Source organism: Saimiri boliviensis, chromosome 1 (genome assembly GCF_048565385.1).
Source record: "Saimiri boliviensis isolate mSaiBol1 chromosome 1, mSaiBol1.pri, whole genome shotgun sequence".
NCBI lineage: Eukaryota > Metazoa > Chordata > Mammalia > Primates > Cebidae > Saimiri > Saimiri boliviensis.
This window is the reverse complement of record NC_133449.1, coordinates 98,895,609-98,917,851: the sequence shown is the minus strand read 5'-3', so window position 1 is coordinate 98,917,851 and position 22,243 is coordinate 98,895,609. Positions and strand designations below refer to the sequence as shown.

The following is a 22,243-nucleotide window of genomic DNA, read 5'->3' as shown; positions in this document are numbered from 1 at the left end:
GGCTGAGACAGGAGGATCACTTGAGCCCGGGAGATAGAGGCTGCAGTGAGCCGAGATTGCACCCTGCACTCCAGCCTGGGCAACAAAGGGAGGCCATGTCTAAAAATAAAAATAAAAATAGTGAACTAGGTAGAAAACCACACTGCCTCCGACAGCTCCAGTTCTGACAGCTGTAGGAGTGGGGGACAGAAACCTTTAGCACAGTTGCAGGAGCACGAGCAAGACATGCCTGACGGGAAGGCCAGTGAGGCAAGGACACAGGAGGAAGGGCCCACAGCCCGGGAGGAATGATCCTGCCCAGCCACCCTCCTTGCGGGTGCTTCCCGCTAGCGAGCTCATTTGGAATATCACGTTGTTGTTTGCTTTTACTTTCTTGTGTGAATGTCTGTTTCACTGTTTTATTTTTTTAGCGTTGGGGTCTGGCTGCGTGGCCCAGGCTGGAGTACAGTGGTACCATCACGGCTCACTGCCGTCTCAAACTCCTGGGCTCAAGCGATCCTCCCACCTCAGCCTCCTAGGCCATAGCCTGGACCACAGGTGTGCATGACCACACCTGGCTAATTTTCTATTTTACTTTTTGTAGAAATGGGTTCTCGCTATGTACTCCAGGCTGATCTTGAACTCCTGGCCGGTGATAGTTAATACTGAGTGTCAGCTTGATTGGATGGAAGGATGCAAAGTATTAATCCTGGGTGTGTCTGTGAGGGTGCTGCCAAAGGAGATTAACATCTGAGTCAGTGGACTGGGAAAGGCAGACCCACCCTCAATCTAGGTGGGCACCATCTAATCAGCTCCCAGAGTGGCCAGGACATAAAGCAGGCAGAAGAATGTGCAAAGCCTAGACTGGCTTAGCCTCCCAGCCTACATCTTTCTCCCGTGCTGGATGCTTCCTGTCCTCGAATATCAAACTCCAAGTTCTTCAGCTGTGGGACCTGGACTGGCTTCCTTGCTCCTGGGCTTGCAGACAGCCTATTGTGGGACCCTGGGATTGTGTGAGTTTAAACTCCTTAGTAAACTCCCCTTTATCTATATATCTACCCTATTCTGTTCCTCTAGAGAACCCTGGCTAATACAGATTTTGGTGCCAGGAGTGGTCCTAGAGGAACAGAATATTAAGGATAGAGTTCTTTCATTGGTTTTAGGGTTTCTGGAATTGGCTGCTTAATATGATTAGATCCCAAAATGCTAAGGACTCTACTCCTAATAGTATGGAGAACACTGATAGTCCTTGGCATGACCTGTTTTAGAGAGTCATGCAAAATAAATGCATTTGACACTCCTGATTCAGTGCTCCTGAGGGGCAAGGAAATTAGTGGCAATATATATAATACCTTTGGCCATATATGGAGAACCAAGGAACATAACGAAGCTGGTTAGTTGCTCCTCGGTTCAGTGGACAAAGTGATGAAAGAAAATGACGAACTCAGGGATTCTAACTCTCGGCTTCAGAAGCAGATACTGAGCCTCAAATCTGCTAAGATCGCCCTGAGTAAGTCTTATCTCCTACAGAGGAAGAGCTGAAATTTTGTGGGAAAACAGACACAGGCTCTTCTCATGCAAGTGGTTGACCTGCAACCAAGGTGTACGCACAGATTCGCCAGGTGTCTACTATTAAAGTGAGGGCACGGACTGGAAAAGAATGGGAGCCTGCAACTTAGAATGGGGACATGTGGCAGGACCCTGTTGAAGCTGGGGACACTGAGCTTGTGCATTCTGATGAACCTTTTTTTTTGCCAGAAGAAACAATCCCCAACCCCAGCAGCAGCAACATCCCCTCCCTGGCACAGGCCACCGTCAGCCTTTCCACCTTTGTCTGAGGGGATAAACCCTGCACTGCCTGAGGCAACTGTGATGGCCACCCCTGAGGCTGAGGCCAGGCAAGATGATGTCGATTCTGCTCAGGAGCCACTCCCAACATTCCTGTTTGTTTATAGACCTGTAACCAAAGTCCTGATGGGCACCTAGACATCAGGTTCAGAGGGGGACACACAAGGAGGTGTGCTACACTCGAAAATAACAGCTTGAATTTTCTAATATACATAAGCAGAACTCTGGAGAACAGGCATGGGAATGGGTATTAAGGGTGTGGGACAATGGCAGAAGGAACACAGAGTTGGATCAGGCTAAATGTATTGATCTGGGCTCACTAAACAGGGATTCTGCATTTAGTGTTGCAGCTAAGGGAGTCATAAAAGGTTCTTCACTTTTTAAATTTGCTTTATTTGTTGGATAGCTGAAAGGTGGATTAAAAGGGGATCCACTGTGAGCAAACTGGAAGTGCCTGATGCCCCTTGGTTTACGGTAGAGGAAGGGAATCAAAGGCTTAGGGAGATTGGGATGGCGGAGTGGATGCGTCACTTTGGACCTACGCATCCCAGTGGGGAGAGTCCAGAATATATACTCCTGATTAATGCCTTGACAAACAGATTTGTAAAGGCAGCACCTGCATCTGTGAAGAGCCCTGCAATTGCTCTTCTCTGTATGTCAGATCTAACGGCGGGAACTGCAGTCACTCAACTCCAAAATTTAAATACAACGGTGGGAATAATTGAATCCCAAGGTGGTAAGGGCCAAGTGGCCGCACTCAGTTGTCAAAGGCAAGGTGGGTATAGCTACCATAATGGACAGCAGAGGCAAAGCAGCAGTCAGAATAGTTTAACTCCTGTAGAGTTCTGGCATTGGCTAATTAATTGTGGTGCTCCTAGAAGTGAAAGTGATAGGAAGCCTACTGCATTCCCACTTAATTTACATAAGCAGAAAACTTCTAGGTCCAGTGGACCAAAGACTAATTTGAATTATTAAAACAGACAATCATGGCCTCTCTATCAATTTCCAGACTTGAGCCAGTTTACAGACCCAGAACCCCTTGAATGAAGTGGAGGCTGGGTCCCCTTGAGGAAGGACCATGCTATGCTACCAAAAATTTATGCTGTTAATCTTTCTCCCATCCTTCCCCAAGGAGACCTCTGCCTTTCATTGGGGTGCCTGTGCACTGGGGAAAGGGAAATGATCGGGTATTTTGGGGACTGCTGGACACTGGCTCTGAGCTGATGTTAGTTCCAGGGGACCCGAAACGTCATTGTGGTCCTCTAGTTAAAGTAAGGGCTTACAGAGGTTAGTAATTAATGGAGTTTTAGTTCAGGTCTTGCTTACAGCGGGTCCCTGGACTCATCCTGTGGCCATTTCCCCAGTGACAGGATGCATAATTGGCATAGACATACTTGGCAGCTGGCAGAAGCCCCACATTGAAGCCCTGACTGGTGAGGTGAGGGCCGTTATGGTGGGAAAGGCCAAACGGAAGCCATTAGCGCTGCCTCTCCCTAGAAAAATCATAACTCCAAAACACTACCACATCGCTGGAGGGATTGCACAGATGAGTGCCGCCATCAAGGCCTTGAAAGACACAGGGATGCTGATTCCCACCACATCCCCGTTCAACTCTCCCATTTGGTCTGTGCAGAAGGCAGACGGATCTTGGAGAATAACAGTGGATTCTCATAAGCTTAACCAAGTGGTGACTCCAATTGCAGCTGCTGTACCACATGGGGTTTCATTGCTTGAACAAATTAACACCTCTCCTGGCACCTGGCATGCAGCCACTGACTTGGCAAATGCCTTTTTCTCCATTCCTGTCCGTGAGGCCCACCAGAAGCAATCTGCCTTCAGCTGCAAGGCCAGCGATACACCTTTACCGTGCTACTTCAGGGGTGTATCAGCTCTCTGGCTTTGGGTCATAATCTGATTCAGAGAGAACTTGACAGCGTTCACTTCTGCAAGATATCACACTGGTCCCCGGCACTGATGACATTATGCTGACTGGATCCAGTGAACAAGCAGCCGCAAACACGCCGGACTCACTGGTGAGACATTTGCACGCCAGAAGATGGGAAATAAATTTGACTAAAATTCAGGAAACTTTGACCTTGATAAAATTTCTAAGTGTCCAGTGGCATGAGGCCTGTCAAGATACTCCTTCTAAGGCGAAGGGTAAGTTGCCCCTCCTACAGTCAAGAAACAGGCACAACGCCTAGTGGGCCTATTTTGATTTCCGAGGCAACACATTCCTCATCTGGGTGTGTTACTCCAGCTCGTTGATCGAGGGACCCAAAAGGCTGCAGTTCCCATTGGGGTCCAGAACAGAAGGCTCTGCAGCAGGCCCAGGCTGCTGCATGAGCTGCTCTGACACTTGGGCCATAGGATCCAGCAGATCCAATGGTGCCTGAGGAGTCAGTGGCAGACAGGGATGCTGTGTGGACCCTTGGCAGCCGCCATAGGAAAATCACAGCAGAGCCTCTAGAATTCTAGAGCAAGGCCCTGCTATCTTCTGCAGATAACTACTTTCCTTTTGAGAGATAGCTCTTGGCCTGTTACGGGGTTCTGGTGGAAACTGAACATTTCACTATGGGTCATCAAGTCACCATGCAACCTGAACTGCCTATCACAAACTGAGTGCTTTGTGACCCATCTAGCCAGGAAGCTTGGGCACACAGTAAATATTATTATTATTATTATTATTATTATTATTATTATTTTGAGACAGAGTTTCCCTCTTGTTGCCCAGGCTGGAGGGCAATGGCGTGATCTCAGCTCACTGCAACTTCCACCTTAAGAGTTCAAGCGGCCGGGCGCAGTGGCTCAAGCCTGTAATCCCAGCACTTTGGGAGGCCAAGGCGGGTGGATCACAAGGTCAAGAGATCGAGACCATCCTGGTCAACATGGTGAAACCCCGTCTCTACTAAAAATACAAAAATTAGCTGGGCGTGGTGGCGCATGCCTGTAATCCCAGCTACTCAGGAGGCTGAGGCAGGAGAATTGCCTGAACCCAGGAGACGGAGGTTGCGGTGAGCCGAGATCGCGCCATTGCACTCCAGCCTGGGTAACAAGAGCGACACTCCGTCTCAAAAAAAAAAAAAAAAAAAAAAAGAGTTTCAAGCGATTTTCCTGCCTCAGCCCCCTGAGTAGCTGGGATTACAAGCATATGTTACCATGCCTGGCTAATTTTTTTTTTTTTTTTGTATTTTTAGTAGAGACAGGTTTTCATCATATTGGTCAGGCTGGTCTTGAACTCCCGACCTCAGGTGATCCGCCTGCCTTGGCCTACCAAAGTACTGGTATATAGGTGTGAGCCACTGTGCCTGGCCCCCCAGCCTATTTGATATGAAAGTATGAACGCGGTGGCTGGGCGCAGTGGCTCACGCCTGTAATCCCAGCACTTTGGGAGGCTGAGGCGGGTGGATCACGAGGTCAAGAGATCGAGACCATCCTAGTCAACATGGTGAAACCCTGTCTCTACTAAAAATACAAAAAATTAGCTGGGCATGGTGGCACGTGCCTGTAATCCCAGCTACTCAGGAGGCTGAGGCAGGAGAATTGCCTGAACCCAGGAGGCGGAGGTTGCGGTGAGCCGAGATCACGCCATTGCACTCCAGCCTGGGTAACAAGAGTGAAACTCCGTCTCAAAAAAAAGAAAGTATGAACGCTAACAAGGGTGAGCAATGCGTCTGCGTTTGATGCTGTGTGCAAGATCCGCAGAGCCAGGCACAGGAGATGCCCAAGAGAAGCCACGTCTTGGGGTAGTGGGGCTTTCCAGGGGCCTGGAAGCTGAGCCCAGACCCTCAAGGTGAGGCTCAGCTCATCACGGAGCCGAGAGGAATGTGCTGACAGTGTCTTCAATAAGGCAGGGTAGGGCTGACTTTGACATCTTTAATTCCCCCGTTTTACGTAACGCTTTTGCATGACTCAGACAGAGGGCAAATTCTTTGTGAAAGTGTTGGGAGTAAGTTTCCTACCTCGGTAACACAAGTTGTTCCTGCAGCCGCCTCCGTAGCTGGGCGGGCACTCAGAGCAGGGCCGGCCATTCTTATAGGGGGCTTCTCCAATCCAGTTCCCCCTGAGGACAGATCAAAAACAACCATCAGAGGGACCCACCACGTGAGGCCCTGGTCCTCTTCCAAGGCCGGCTTGAGTCCCTGACAGGTCAGGGAGGAAGGTACGTGCTGTGTGAAGCAGCAAACGTGGCTGTCCCAGCACCCCCTGTGCACAGAGAGTCTAGAGAATTCCAGAATCCCAGCGATTCTGCAGAAGCGAGTTACAAGATGCCCTTCCACCCAGTCCCTTTGCCCTGGCTGGCTGTAAGCCCCAGACATCCCCACAGCCCCGCTTCCACCAACATTCCTCTAAACACTGTCAGGGCCCCCAGATCCCAACACCTTAGCACTAAAAACTGCCAGGACCCCCTTTTAAGGCATTTTTCAAGTGTGTAAAGCCAGCCTGTGCTGGAGACGGCTTGCACTTCCCCAGTTCTTACCGCACGCCATCCCTGGTCTGTGCTCCTCACCCCATCTCCCCAGCACCCCAGGAGGGAAGAGCTGGAATTCAATACTTTTGCAGAGAAGGAAACCGAGGCACTGTGAGGTTAAGTGACTTGTTCCAGGTCACAGAGCAAGCAAGTGGCGGGCCTGGGATTTGAACACAGGTTGTAGGGCTCAGAGCCTTATTTAGGCACATTCCACTCTAGGGGCTGCGTCAAAGGTCTCTCTTGGGTCACAATTGCTCCCTGCCTCCCTCTGGCATTCCCAGGGGCAGGAAAACTGGAGGCTGCACCATAGGGGCCAGGTGGTAGTGACGGTCAGAATCCCTAGACCCTTCCTGCAGCTCCTGGGCTGTGAAGAGCGGGCTCCCCGGGTTGGGCCCCAGGCTGCCAGCGTGTGCCCTCAGCCAGCCTCCTCCAGCCCCAGGCCCAGGCTCAGTCTCCCTCTCTGTAAAATGGGGACACGGCAGCAGGGGTGCTGTGAGACGGTGGGAGTGACCTTGGGACGCCCTTGGTCCCCTGGCTCATGGGGAAGGCCATGCTCTGAGCACTGGTGAAATCCACAAGCTTGTCCGGGGAAGGCTCTGATGCTTTCCAGGGAAGACGCGGAGGGGCCCTGCCAGCATTGGACAAAGATAATCAGCAGGAAACACGCTGGGTCTGACAGGATCCGTCCTTACAGATCGGCCTAGAACCTCCTGTGGCCCCAGAAGCAGACTGGCCTCACCAAGGGGCCTGTATGCCGTGCAGTGTGGCAGGCCGGGGCTGGGCACTCTCTGGTGCTGACGTGCACATGGCCTCTCCCACGCTCCCACCTTCCGGAGGCAGAACGACCATGTCCGTGCCATGCCATGAGGCATCCCCGCTCAGACACCCTCTGCTCAAATCCCCAGAGGACTTCGGGATGACTCCCTGACAAGGACCACCACCAAAGGACCGAGAGGGCCCAGAGCCTGTCCTGTCTCTGGGTGAAGCCCAGCCGGTTTCTCCGATGACTGTGGCCCTGTCGTGGGTACATCCCACTGCCACTGCCAAGCTTCCCCTTGAGTCTAGGGTTCGCTATTTCTCAGACAAACCACACCACTGACACTCCCAGCTCAATCCTTAATCCTCAGGGTTGGCATTGATGGAAGGTCGGCTGGGCACCGGGCCCTGCAGACGAACAGTCTCCTTAATTTTTGAGACAGAGTCCTGCTCCGTCACCCAGGCTGGAGGGCAGTGGTGTGACCACAGCTCACTGCAGCCTCAACCTCCTGGGCTCAAGCAATCCTCCCACCTCAGCCTCACAAGCAGCGGGGAATACATGCACACACCACCGCACCCAGCTAGCTTCTTTTATTTTTTGTAGAGATGGGGTTTTGCCAGTTGCCAAGGCTGGTCTTGAGCTCCTGGGCTCAAGTGATTCCCTTGCCTCAGCCAAAGGAGGCTGGGATTCCAGGCATGAGCCACCTCGATGGCCAGTCTCCTTAATTTTTGAATAGCACCATGAAGTACCCACTCCACTTCCCTCACATGCCAAGCCCTCTATGTACACACCCACTCCACCGTGTCTGGCTGGGTATCCCCCTCAAGGGATCTGAGCCCCCACTGCACCCACTGCCACCTTCCCAGCCACCCTCCCCACCCTGGTGCATGGGACAGTGTCCTGCACAGCCCAGGGGCTCAGACCCTCTAAGAAAGAGGTCGTGGACAGCACGCAGTGACACACAGCGGTCAAAAGCAAAGAACCAGTGACCACCCAACCCCGTGGGAAAGCTCACAGATGTGATGTTGAGCAAAAGACCATTTGGGGGCACAGGGAGTGTGCTGTGTGGCCCCCGTCATGTGAGGTCCCACACCACACACCACAGACCCACGGGGAAGATGTGGGAACGGTGGTCACTTTGCGGGGCACAAGGAGCCTCTGGGGCATGGGAAACACTGTTCATCTCCATCTGGATGGTCACTACACGGGAACACTGTTCATCTCCATCTGGATGGTCGCTACATCTGGAGAGCCACTGCCATGGACTGAGTATATGTGTCTCCCCAAATCCCAGGGTTGAAGCCTGAACTCCCATGTGACTGTACTTGGAGATACGGCCTTGAGGAAATGAGTTAAGGTTAAACGAAGTCGCCAGGTGAAGGCCTGGTCCAATAGGACAGGCCCCTCATGTCTCACCACCATGTAAGAAGGTGGCCGTCACTGAGACAGGAAGAGAGCCCTGACCGGAGCCCGACGCTGCCACACCTTGATCCAGGGGACTTCCGGCCTCCAGCATGGTGAGAGATAAAGTGACGTGTAAGCTGCTGAGGCTGTAGCATCTGTTGTTGCAGCCCCAAAGACTAATGCATTATGAGAAAGTGTCAGGCTGTATACTTAAGATGAGTGAGTATATGGCCAGGCACGGTGGCCCACGCTTATAATCCAGGCACTTTGGGAGGCCAAGGCAGGCAGTTTGAGACCAGCCTGGCCAACACAGTGAAACCCCGTCTCTATTAAAAGAAGAATGAGCTGGGCGTGGTGGCAGATGCCTGTAATCCTAGCTACTTGGGAGGCTGAGACAGCAGAATCACTTGAACCCTGGAGGCGGAGGTTGCAGTGAGCCAGGATCACGTGCCACTGCACTCCAGCCTGGGCAAAGAACTAGACTCCAGCTCAGAAAAAGAAAAAAAAAAAAAAAAAGATGAGTATATTTTACCACGTGCAGGTTATTCCTTTTTTTTTTTGAAAAGGAGTCTCGTTCTGTTGTCCAGGCTGGAGTACAGCGGCACGATCTCGGCTCACTGCAACCTCCTCCTCCAGGGCTCAAGCGATTCTCTTGCCTCAGACTCCCGAGTACGTGGGACTACAGGCCCACGCCTCCATGCCCAGCTAATTGTTGTATTTTTAGTAGAGACTGGGTTTCATCATGTTGACCACCATGGTCTGGATCTGACTGGTGATCTGCCTGCCTCAGCCTCCTAAAGTGCTGTGATTACAGGTGTGAGCCATCGCACCTGGCCAGTTATTACTCTTTTCAAGGAAGCAGATGGTGGCTACAGAAGGAAAGAATTTCATTTCTGATAGGACCATATAGTGTCTATTTTTTATACAGAGTCAAGTCAAATGATTCCTCCTTTCCACCTACTGCTGGACCGGGAATTGCACCACCTTGGACCAGCCTGCTGCCCTTGCCCCATGCCCTTGCCTGGGGCATGCGTCCCTCCCGGGCAATGACATACCCTCGGCTTATCCATGTGGGCTGCCCAGCGGCCCTGCCACCGCAGGCGTGCCAGATGGTTTTGGGAGAGCTTCTATTTTTCCTCCCAACCTCAGCGATTCCCCCTTCATCCCACCTTTTCACAACTGCTTCTGACCCAAAACAAATAAATGAGGTCACTCCCTTTTCATTCAGTCACTAAGCAAACATGGCCTGGGGCCCACTCTGAGCAGGGCCCAGGGGAGAACAGTGGTGGCCAGCAGCGGCCAGCGGCCAGCGTGTGAGCAGGGGGAACCGCTCTCCAAGGATCAGCACATATTTGCCCCGTGAGCAAATGAGTCAGGACTGGATACCACATCGATGATGTGAGCGTGCTATAGGCGGAGGAGGCGCTATGACTGGGAGCCTGCGTGCCGACCCTCTTCGGGAAAACAGAGAAGCTATGCTTCGTGGGAACGTGTGTTTTCTAGGGTGCTGTCTACTGCCTGTTTTCAGAGAAAAATAATCATACAGCCAGGGCAGGCCATGCCGGTTGTGCAGCCAGCAGCTATTCCCGATTCTGACTCTGTTCAGCTGGTCCAAGAGGATGTCTTGAGAAGCCAGTTGGGGCAGTCCTGTTCCCCCTCACCTATGATTGGTCTAATTCTGACCAACATAAGGAGAAAGTGTGTCTGTGTGTGAAAGACCTAAGGAGAGAGGCTTTTTACCATCCTTCCCTATGCTTGGGGAGATGTGATGCTGGTGCTCTGCAGCCATCTTGGGACCATGAGGAGTGAATGGCACGACAGGAAGATGAAAAGGACCCGAGTCCTTGTTGTCACTGCTGAGCTATTAAGCTAACTCAGATGCACCGAAGTCCAGACTCCTTGTTATGTGAGATAATAAAGACTTCGCTGTGTAAGCCGGTTTTAACTGGGTGCTCCATGGCAAGCAAAGACATCCAAGCTCCCACCCACATGAATACGTCAACTTGTCTTACTTGGGAGCATAATTGCAGACGAGGTAGACCGCATTCTCCCAAACGTCTCCCCAGACGGTCATCCTCCGGCAGGTGTTCACAGCACAGCCAATCTTGGTGGTGGTGGCCCAAACTATCTGAAAAGATGACATCTGTTTGTCACAGCTCAAGGGACAAGGCACAAAAGGGTGACGTAATCTGGCTGGATGTATAAGGTGCTAGCGATGAAGAGGTTTGTGGTGAAGAATTGGGGAGGCAGATATTAGTCCCTAGCTCATTGAAGATACATGGATTTTCTCAAAAAGCAAGCAAGTAGGCCAGGAGCAGTGGCTCACGCCTGTAATCCCAGCATTTTGGGAGAGGCTGAGGCGGGTGGATCACGAGGTCAGGAGTTCAAGACCAGCCTGACCAACATGGTGAGGTCAGAACTATTTTTAGTAGAAACCCCTTCTCTACTAAAAATACAAAAATTAGCTGGGCATGGTGACACATGCCTGTGATCCCAGCTTCTTGGGAGGCTGAGGCAGGAGAATCGCTTGAACCTGGGAGGTGGAGATTGCAGTAAGCCAGGATTGTGCCACTGCACTCCAGCCTGGGTGACAAAGTGAGACTCCATTTCAAAAAAAAAGCAAGCAAACAAACCAACCCCCACACAATGAAAACGCCCCAGCAGTATCAAATTGCCATCAAAGTTTCCTCGGTTGGGTGTAGTAGCTCACACCTGTAATCCCAACTCTTGGGGAAGCTGAAGGAGGAGGATCGCAGGAGCCCGGGAGTTGGAGACCAGCCTGGACAACATAGCCAGACCCACCTCTACAAAAACTACAAAAATTAGCTGGGCCTGGTACTGCACACCTGTAGTCCCAGGTACTCAGGAGGCTGAGGTGGGAAGCCTGCTTGAGCCCAGGAGCTTGGTGCTGCACTGAGCTAAGACCACGCCACTGCACTCCAGACCAGGTGGCAGCAAGACCCTGTCTCCAAGCCAAAAAAAAAAAAGTTTGTAGTGCTCACTCTCAGTTTCTGGCCTTGCCAGTAACAAACAACTTATTCCACCAGTTGTGGTTGGCATAGAACTGAATTTTTAAAAGTTAAGGCAATACCAGCACAGAGGTTTTACAGATTTGGTCAGTCCCTCAGGGGTGGGGGTAAATGACTGAGATTAAGGTGCAGGGCTGAGGTCGCGGCCAGTCCCCAAGGTACCTGTGTGTAGTGCGTGCACATGGGTCCCGAGCACCTCTCCGGACACCAGGGGTTGCACTCACTCGGGTAGGGGTAGGTGTAGTCCTTCACCTCGTCATACCAGGACTGCACGTGGAACCCGGGAGAGCGATACCTGCAGAGCAGAAACAGCTACGTCCAAGCCCTTCCTGCCACCCACCAATGGAGACAGCAGCAGCCACGGGCGGGTAGGAGAGAGGGAGGGCGAGGTGGGGGAACAGCCCTCAATTCCAGCAGCAGCCACGGGCGGGTAGGAGGGAGGGAGGGTGGGCGAGGGAACAGCCCCCAATTTCAGCAGCAGCCGCAGGCAGGTAGGAAGGAGGGAGGGAGCGCGAGGCGGGGGAACAGCCCCCAATTCCAGCGGCAGCCACGGGCGGGTAGGAGGGTGGGAGGGAGGGCGAGGGAACAGCCCCCAATTCCAGCAGCAGCCACGGGCGGATAGGAGGGAGGGAGGGAGGGCGAGGGAACAGCCCACAATTCCAGCAGCAGCCGCAGGCAGGTAGGAGGGAGGGACGGCGGGGGAACAGCCCCCAATTCCAGCAGCACCTGGTACAGGTGCTTAAAACCATTATTAGTGAGGAGCTCACCTGGGGTCTCTATTAGGCTCCCCAGGTGGCCCACATACCACCTGCCTGTGCAGGAAACCCAACCTGGCTAGTAATGAGTCCTTCTTCTTGTCAATTAGGTGTTTGTTTTCAGGTACATTGGAGAAAGAATACCCAGCCCATGAGCCCATATTTCACAGATATTATTGCCCAGGACAAAACCTGGTTAAGACATGAGTTCATTTGAGGCTGAACATGGTAGCTTACGCCTGTAATCCCAGCACGTTGGGAGGCTGAGGCAAGTGATCACCTGAGGTCCGGGTTCAAGACCAGCCTGACCAACATGGAGAAACCCCATTTCTTCTAAAAATTTTTTTAAAAATTATCTGGGTGTGGTAGTGCATGCCTGCAATCCCAGCTACATGGGAGGCTGAGGCAGGAGAATCACTTGAATCCAGGAGGCGGAGGTTGCAGTGAGCTGAGATCGCACCACTACACTCCACCCTGGGTGACAAAGCAAGACCCTGTCTTAAAAAAAAAAAAAAAAAAGGGTGCCAACCTTGGCAGCTGAGGCTGAAGCAAAGGGGTGGTGGGCATGAAGCGACCTCACGGAGGATGTCCAGGGGCAGGGGCAGCTGATGGCTGCCCCAGGAGCTGTGGATGGTGCCTGAGATTCTCCTCGACAGGGAGGAGCCCAGGGTGGTGCTCCAGCTGATAAAATCTTAAATAAGAAGTTTCTGGCTGAGCGCAGTGGCTCACTGCCTGTAATCCCGGCATGTTGGGAGGCCGAGGCAGGTGGATCACTTGAGGTCAGAAGTTCGAGAGCAGCCTGGTCAACATAGTGAAACCCCGTCTCTACTAAAAATGTAAAAATTGGCCAGGCATGGTGGCACGTGCCTGTAATCCCAGCTACTTGAGTGGCTGAGGCAGAGAATTGCTTGAACCCAGGAGGCAGAGGTTGCAATGAACTGAAGCTGGGATCATGCCACTGCACTCCAGCCTGGGCGACAGAGTGAGACTCCATCTCAAAAAAAAGAAAAGAAAAAAAAAAAGTTTCTTAGGCTGGGCACAGTGGCTATCCCTGTAATCCCAGCACTTTGAGAGGCTGTGGTAAGTGCATCACTTGAGGCCAAGAGTTCGAGACCAGCCTGGCAAACAGCCGCTACAAAAAAACACAAAATTAGCTGGGTGTGGTGGTGTGCACCTGTGATCCCAGCTACTTGGGAGGCTGAAGCAGGAGAATCACTTGAACCTGGAAGGCGGAGGTGGCTGTAAGCCAAGATGGTACCATTGCACTCCACCCTGGGCAACAGAGCAAACCTCCATCTCAAAAAACAAACAAACAAAAAAAAAGTGTGAAGTTTGTTAAAGTGTTTGCACACCTGACTGCAAGCTCTGTGCACTGGGAGGCTTCTCCTGCATGAGCTTTTGGCTTTGTGTCTGGGTTTCTGGGTCTGCCAGCAGCCAAGGAAAGCAGCTGGCCATGACGACACTGAAACCTCAGGCTGGACCCTCCTCTTCGCGGGGTGACAGAGACCCCTTTGCCCTGTCCTCCGAGGCTGGATTTGTTTCCAGCTTTCACTCCTTCCTGCTACAGGGGGTGCCTGCTCTGTGGTTTAGTTAATATTTTTCTCTACACAGTCTTTAAAGACAATCACATCTTTTTTGTGGGGGGAGGCTGGGATTACAGGTGTGAGCCACCGCGCCTGGCCTTTCTTTTTTTTTTTAAACTAGGGAAATAACCAAACTGGGTGCAGATCTGGTCACACTGTCACCAGCAATGTAAACACAGTGGTTTCAGTGAAGAGAAAACGCTAACAGGGAAAATGACCATTTTTAAGGGCGATGTGGTGAGCGAGGCAGTTAGAGGTCTTGTAACAATTACTGTCTGGAAACTGAGGTGGCAGCGGTCAGCGGTCAGCGGCGTGCCCTGGGGCCATTTGCGGAAAGATGTGCACACAGGGAGGAGGCAGGAGCAGAAGGCCTCTGGCCTCTCATCCGCTTTCCCGCAAGCTCGAGGTCACACAGACTCAAGGCTGGCGCTGGCACGGCTGTGGGGAAAGGAACCCCCGGCTGCCCCAGGGCACCGTGCAGAGTCGGGGGCTCTTTTGCAAAGCAAGTTAGCCACACTCCTTAAGAAGGGGGAAGTCTCTGTGCCCTTTGGCCCACCAATCCCGCTTCCCAGGAGTAATCCGAATGAAACCATTCAAGTGAGACAAAGCGAAAAGCAAAAAAACAAAAATGAATCTGCAAGAGCCGACGTGTCAACTGTGGTCTGTCTGCAGAGGGACCATTAGGGCATTTGCAGGGCGACACTCATGACCACTGTATCCTTGACAATGTCCCGATATTGTAGGAGAAGGAAAAAAGAAGAAAGTTTTCAAAGCGATCCAGGCCACAGTCGCAAGGCTGTAAAACTCTGTCGGCGCCCAGCCAAGTGCCACAAAGGAGCCCAGAAAAATGCAAAGAGCCGAACCAGCTAGTGGAATTATAGACCTCCTCGCTTTGGCCACTTTCCTTTCATATTATTGTAAGATGGTTTTTATGAAAGCTAACTTCAGCAGAGAAAACCCATGGTGCGGACCTGCCTCTGCACAGTCGCAGCTGCCGATCTGCTGTGACACCTGCCGGGTTTGTTCTGGAAACGCACGGATGCAGAGGAAGGTGTGGCCGCCTGTGGCCGGATGATGCCCAGGCTAGGAAATCCCTCTGTGCGAAGTGAAAGCAAACCCTCACCTACATTTTAAGAGGCTGTCTAATGCCCAGTGCAACTTTTCAAGAATTAGGGCAAAACGGATGTTGGTCCACGTCCTGGATGGGTCTGAGGATGTGCATTCTGGCCTTAGGCATGGCACACTCACTGGTCTTATGTGGTCATTAGTTATTGCCCTAGGTGTGGTCAAAAGACATTTTTCCACTTTCCCCAATGAGACCAGCCCTCAGCCCCCAGGAAGGACTTCCGGCCTCTTTGGGAGCACAGATACGTGGTCCAGGTTACTCTGGGGAAGGCCAGTCGGCTGCATTTAATAGACGACCATCAATGCCTCCTACGGGAGACAAACCACTGCCAGACAAAGCAGCCTCGGGGGTCTGGAGGAGTTAATGAGTCTCCTGACGGCTGGATGACACGGGAAGGGCAAAGGGCATCTTGCCAACAGGGTGGAACGAACCTGGCTCAGCCTGAAACTGTGTGCAGAGCCAGACAGAAATGACCCACCACAAACACAGCAGCTCACCCCGCAGGAACAGGGACTCAAGAACCCAGCACAGGAGATGGAATGGAAACCCCAAACTACAGGCCGGGCATGGTAGCTCATGCCTGTCATCCCGCACTGGAGGAAGCCGAGGTGGGTGGATCACTTGAGGCCAGAAGTTCGACACCACCCTGGCCAACATGATGAAACTCTGTCTATACCAAAAAAATAAGAAAAGTAGCCAGGCGTGCTGTCACGTGCCTGTAGTTGCGGCTACTGGGGAGCTGAGGCTTGACAATCTCTTGAACCTGGGAGGTGGAGGTTGCAGTGAGCCACTGCACTCCATCCTGGGTGACAGAATCAGACCCTGTCTCAAAAAAGAAAAAAAAAGAAAGAAAGAAAGAAAGACAACCCAAACTATATACTTTAATCAATCCTCAGTGTCTGGGGTCAGCCAACCAAGCTTGAATACATTTTGTCAGTTACTCAGGAGTGTTCCTGGGTGCTGAGCCTCAGTTTACCCAAATATCGATGGGATGGATGGTGTCTTTGCAGGCTAAACTTGATAATGGGCACAAGTGCTGAGCCTGATGCATGGCAATGGGGACCTTCAGCAGCTGCAGTGGGGCTTGTGGTTCTTACCTGCCCCAGTGGGCGGCCAGGTTCTGCCCGATGGACACCAGGAGACTGGTGGGCCCGTGTTCCCAGATGCACTGGCTGGCCCACGCCGCCGCTGACTTCTCCAGCTCATCATCCCAGGTCTGCAGGAGGAGGAGAAACAGGCACCAGGAGGTGAGGATGAGGGAGAGGCGTAAGAAACGTACACGCAGCAACGCCCCAGCCTGGGCCCCCGCTGAGCCCACAGCCAGTGCTCTGCGGATGTATCTCCGGCTTCCTGCGTCAGCCAGAGGGGCATGGCAGGCCAGAGGTGCCAGCTCCAAGCGCGTCCTCAGGCCTCCTGTTGGGCCTCTACCTTGCCAGAGGTCCAGGGCAGGTCCCTTCTCTCCGGGCCTCAGTGTCCGTGAAACAGGAGCGGCCCTGCTGAGTGACCTCTGAAGCTAACGTGGTGTGCTGTGTGGGAGAAAAGAGGGAGGTCGGCAGCCATCTCTAGGGACAGGCTTGTCCTGGGAACACATCCCGATGACCACGGCTTCCTCTCCTTACACGTGTTCCACACACACCAGCCCTCGGGCTTTACCCCAATCTTTTCATTACATCCTAACAGGGGGCCTCTGAAGTAGACCCTTCTTATCCCCATCTCACAGGCAAGCAAATCAAGGCTTGGAGAAGCAATGCCAATTTCCCTGGGTCCCACAGCCAGCTGGTTGCAGAACCAGGACTTGAACCCAGGTCTTGAGGACCCTGGAGCCGGAGCTGTCTCAACGTATGCAGTTGTGTGTGGCCCACACAGGTAAAAAGCTGATGCTATTCCTAGACCAAGGGCTAGAAACGATAAGTTATCCATGTGGCACTGGATCGGCGCTCTGAATGCAGGTGCTAGAAGGGCTGTGTGTGCCTAGGCATGCGGTTGCCCTCTCTGAGCCTCACTGGCATGTCCACAGCCCTCACTGTGTGCCATCATGGGGATGGGAAACCTAGGAGGGGGTGCCCAGCCCAGGGCCTGCTGCAGTCAGGGAGGCTTTATCCACATCAGCCGCAGGAAAAAGCAGCTGAGGTCCCCTGCAGGGGATTTTAGACTCTCACTGGCCACCTGCGGGGCCACACAGCAAGAAGGGCCCTGAGATGAATGGGTGCCGCCTTCCAGTCGGAAGCTAGAAAGTGCCCGAGATGGGCAGGGGGCAGTGGCTCATGCCTGTCATCCCAGCACTTTGGGAGGCCGAGGCGGGCAGATCACTTGCGGTCAGGAGTTGGAGAGCAGCCTGGCCAACATGGTGAAACCCGTCTCTACTAAAAATACAAAAATTAGCTAGGCCTAGACAAAATGAGACTCTGAGAAAAGAAAGAAAGAAAGAAAAAGAAAGAGAGAGAGAGAGAGAGAAAGAAGAGAGAGAGAAGGAAGGAAGGAAGGGAATAGAGAGAGAGAGAAAAGGCAGTGCCGGCGATGGACGGTAGGGATAGCTGCAATGTGAACTTAATACCACAAAACTTCACCCTGCAAAATGGTTAAAATGGTCAATTTTATAGTTCGTATATTTTACCACAATAAAAACAAATTGACAAGCGACGTCTTCAGCTTGCCCAGCCCTGCTTACCTCCCAGCATGGCCCATCCTGAATCAGCAGGGCCTGGGCAGGGGTCTGGGCAGAGACTCTGAAGACAGGCTCTGCAGTCTAGCCTCCCCAGGAACACACGTGACTCCTGGGGACAGAACCCCGTGAAGAGAGCATGCGTGTCCTTTCTCCTCTGCAGAGAATAGACGCCAGACAGCCCCGGTCACAGCTGGCAGCTGACACTTTGCTTCCTCCCCGGAGTCCTCCTGACGGATGCTCTAGCTCTGAGCAGGCAGAGGCTGGCCTGCCCGCCTCTGCACACCCAGCCCCAGGCGCACAGCAGATGCTCATGGAAGACTGTCCTGCCTTAGCCCTGGGAACCCCCAGCAGGAAGTACCTGCCCAAGACAACGGCACCCACTCTTCCCTCTCTCCCACTGTCCCATCAAGACTCCTCAACCACCAAGGGACAACAAACCTTGAGTCTCAGAGAGGTGAGGTAACCTGCCTGAGGTCACACAGCCAGGAAGGCTTTGACAACCCCCTCTTGTCTGGCTACAAAGGGGGCTCTTCCTGCTTTGCATACTGTAACCACGTGCCAGACCCACCCCACTAAAATAATGTTACTGAAATATGCTAATGCAATATGCTGCATACACAATATACTAAATGATAGCAGTGTTCATGTTTGCTTAGAACTGATCACGCATCACCTCATCACCCCTCCAAACAGCCCTGTGAGAAAGGGTTTCTTGTTCCCATCGTGCAGGTGAGAATATGAACAGACAGGCTAAGCCATCTGCCTGAAATCACACAGCTGGCCAGGGACAGAGCTGGAGAGGCAGGCAGGCTGGCTCCAGAGCCTGTCCACTCATAATATGTCAGAACAGGCTGCTCCACAATTTGGGGTTTTAGAATCCACCTTTCAGTACTGAGGCTGTTTGGAAGGACTGTGTCATGACGCCACAGCAGGCAAGGTTTAGCAGGAAGCCACGTTTCCGAGACGCTCTCCCAGATCTGCACTGCCATCTGGGTGTGAACAAGAGCAGAGGGGCAAGGCAGTACAGGGCTGAAGGCGCTGGGCTGAGCGGCGGGGCTTCTGCCTTCCCTTCCTGGCAGCCCCCTGCTCTGAGACAGCCTCAGTAACATCCATGAAGGCTCAGCCTCCCCAGAAGGCCAGCCTTTTAGACCAAAGGACCCAGATCCCAACTCCAATCCTGAAACATCACCAAGTCAACAAATAGGATAACATGGAAGGCCCCCTATGGCTGCCGGGCAGCCTGACCTTCCCTGCTGCAAAGAAGCTCCTTTCACTGGCGCTAAGTCTGACGTGAAACTGGAGGACCGCACAGTGTAAGGAGAAAAAGACCCGCACGAACCTGGCCTGCTCCACACCGGGAGGCAGGAAGCATCTGGGATCCTGGGGGTGGCAGCTTAGTCAAGCTCCAGTCCCAGATGCCGACAACCTCGAGAGAGAGAGACGTGGGGTCTCCTTGCCCCACAAGGCCCAAGGCCAAGCCACCAGGGTTGCGCGGATGGGACATTCGATGGGTCTCAACGTTCCTGTGGCCCCTTTCCTTTCATTTCTCGTAAAGCAACTCTTCCAACAGCATTTTCCAACAAGCCCCCTCGGGTCTTAGAAATTGGGGGTGAAAAAGAAAAACTAATGTTGGGCACAGTGGCTCATGCCTGTATTCCCAGCACTTTGGGAGGCTGAGGTGGGTGGATCATTTGAGGTCAGGAGTTCGAGACCAGCCTGGCAAACATGGTGAAACTCTGCCTCTACTAAAAATACAAAAATTAGCCAGGCGTGGTGGTGGGCATTTGTAATCCCCGCTACTCAGGAGTATGAGGCAGGAGAATCGCTTGAACCTGGGAAGTGGAGACTGCAGTGAGCCGAGATCGCGCCATTGCACTCCAGCCTGGGTGACACAGTGAGACTATTGAAAGAAAAAGAAAGAAAGACAGGAAGGGAGGGAGAGAGGAAGGAAGGAAGGGAGGGAGGGAGGGAGGGAGGAAGGAAGGAAGGAAGGAAGGAAGGAAGGAAGGAAGGAAGGAAGGAAGGAAGAGAGGAAGTCAGGGAGGACTTAGAAGTGGAAGAGAGTCTATTCAGGCGAAAGCAGACAGGAGGGAGAGCCGGCAGTGCTGGGGGAAGGCTTGCTGGTCTTCCAGCCTCTGCTCCGCCCCTTCAGAAGCAGCCCTCGGGCTGGGTGGCTCTGCTCCCAGGAGCCTTTCACACAGTGCCTCCAGAGCTTGGAGAAAGAGAGAAGGCCCAAAGAGAAAGCCAATGTTGCCCAGGCCTGCGGACAACGCCTCCCAGGTCTTTGGAGGGGCTCTTGTTCTTCACTCCCCGTCTCCCACCCAAGTCCAGCCCCATCACCCCTCCCCTGCCCATCGCCTGCCTGTCAGAGCCACCTCCCAGCAGCCTCGCTGCCTCCCGCTGGGCCCTGCAATCCTCTGCCCTGCACAGGAGACGTCCTTCGCTGCTGGCTGAGCTCACGTCTGAAATCCCAGCACTCTGGGAGGCCAAGGTATGTAGATCACGTGAGGTCAGGAGTTAAAGACCAGCCTGGCCAGCATGGCAAACCCTGTCTCTACTAAAAATACAAAAATTAGGCATGGTGGCAGGCGCCTATAATCCCAGACACTTGGGAGGCTGAGGCAGGAGAATCGCTTGAACCGAGGAGGCAGAGGTTGCCCTGAACCAAGATCATGCCACTTCACTCCAGCCTGGGTGAAAGAGTAAATCCACATCTCAAGGAAAAAAAAAAAAAAAAAAAAAGTGCTTCACAGTCATAAATCTATCCTCCTCTGCAAAAAACCCTGTTTCTTCTTTTTTTTTCATTTTCACCATTTCAGCAATACCAAAACCCTACTCCTCATAGACTAAAAGGCAGGCTCCTCATCTAACCTCAAAGCCCTGTGTGCTTTGCCCCTGCCTGCCTCTCTGACCTCTTCCAATGACCTCACTCCCTCAGAAATGAGCCATGGCCCTGCTGGCTTTTTGAGAGCTCCTTGAGACCCCAGGCTTTTCTCCCCTTAAGGAAAGAGACTCACAAGGCAGTGGGGGCTTTCACACCTTCTGTTCCCTCCACCCAGAACACCCTTCTCTGCATGCTTGCTCAAGCACCCTCACTCTTTGGGTCTTAACTGAGATGGCTCCTCCACAGAGTGGGCTGCCCTGCCCCTCCGGCTCGGTCTGGCTTCTCCCACACCTAACATTCTTTCTTGCAGCTCCCCGTATTTCTTCATCTGACTCTGGACAACTCATTACCATGCCTCCTCCCAGAATCCAGGACAGTGCCTGGCACATCGAAGGCGCTCCACAGATACCTCCCGGCTACACTAGTCTGGAAGTGCCATGTGGACAGGGACCACCTCTCACAGTCTGCTGGGCACACGAGGGGCACTCCAAAATGCATAGAACTCACCAGCTGATTAAATCCCAGGTGTGTGGAAGGCGGAGCACAGAGCCGGGAGGCCAGCCCGCCTCCTACCCACACATTCAATAAATAGGTATAGGCTGGGCATGGAGACGCACGCCTATAATCCCAGCCCTTTGGGAGGTCGAGGTGGGAGGATCACTTGAGATCAGGAGTTGGTGACCTGCCTGGCCAACATGGTGAAACCCCATCTCTACTAAAAATATAAAAAATTAGCTGGGCGTGGTGGAGGGCACCTGTAATCCCCGCTACTCAAAGGGCTGAGTCAGAAGAATCACTTGAACCTGGGAGCTCGAGGTTGCAGTGAGCTACTGTACTCCAGCCAGGGCGAGAGAGAGAGATACTCTGTCTCAAAAACAAAGAAACAAAAACAATAAATATCTATTAACAGCTACAATGTGCAGGCTTTGGGGACAGGCAGGGCGGCTCTGAGTCACAGCCTCACCGTTCGTAGCTGTGTGGTTTGTGCAAGTCCTTTAAAGGTGAACCTCTCAGAGCCTCAGTTTTCTCCTCCGCAAATTCACGCGATTGCTTTGTCTTCCAGGATTACTGTCAGGATTAAAGAGGACACTGCACGCAGCACATAATAGCCACTCGACACTCATGCCATGACCCTCCGTGGCAGCTTTGTTGGGGAGACAGGGGTCATCACCCGGGCCAGCTCAGCCTGTGCCGAAGGAACATGACCACAGCTTTAAAGATGCAGATGAGACTACATCATGTCTACCAGAGCAGTCACAGCAGGGACCACGGGTGCATTCCAAAGGCATGACAATGTCTGTACCCCAAAGTGGCAAAGACTCAGAGTCTGGGAGAGATGTGGATTATTTATTTATTTATTTATTTATTTATTTCGAGACCAAGTTTTGCTCTTGTTTCCCAGGCTAGAGTACAGTGACGAAATCTCAGCTCACAGCAACCTCTGCCTCCCGGGTTCAAGTGATTCTCCTGCCTCAGCCTCCTGCGTAGCTGGGATTATAGACATGCGCCACCATGCCTGGCTAATTTTGTATTTTTAGTAGAGATGGGGTTTCTCCATGTTGGTCAGGCTGGTCTCAAACTCCCAACCTCAGGTGATCCACCTGCCTCGGTCTCTCAAAATGCTGGGATTACAGGCATGCCCGGTCTGGTTTTTTGAGACAGGATCTTGCTCTGTCACTCAGGCTGGAGTGCAGTGGCACAGACTCAGCTCATGTAGCCTCAACCTCCTGGGCTCAAGTGAT

General features: G+C 52.7%; 1 protein-coding gene across 2 annotated transcripts in view; it reads right to left on the bottom strand.

Moving 5' to 3' along the window:
- CRISPLD2 (cysteine rich secretory protein LCCL domain containing 2) overlaps window positions 1–22,243 on the bottom strand; it is an 88,907-nt gene that overhangs the window by 43,963 nt on the left and 22,701 nt on the right. For both annotated transcript variants that reach the window (XM_010333667.3, XM_010333668.3), the window contains exons 3-6: window positions 16,050–16,168; window positions 11,651–11,783; window positions 10,472–10,587; window positions 5,790–5,890 (exon numbers count right to left, since the gene is read on the bottom strand). In XM_010333667.3, the coding sequence (XP_010331969.1) occupies window positions 5,790–5,890; window positions 10,472–10,587; window positions 11,651–11,783; window positions 16,050–16,168 (469 nt within the window). The remainder of the gene's footprint in view (window positions 1–5,789; window positions 5,891–10,471; window positions 10,588–11,650; window positions 11,784–16,049; window positions 16,169–22,243) is intronic.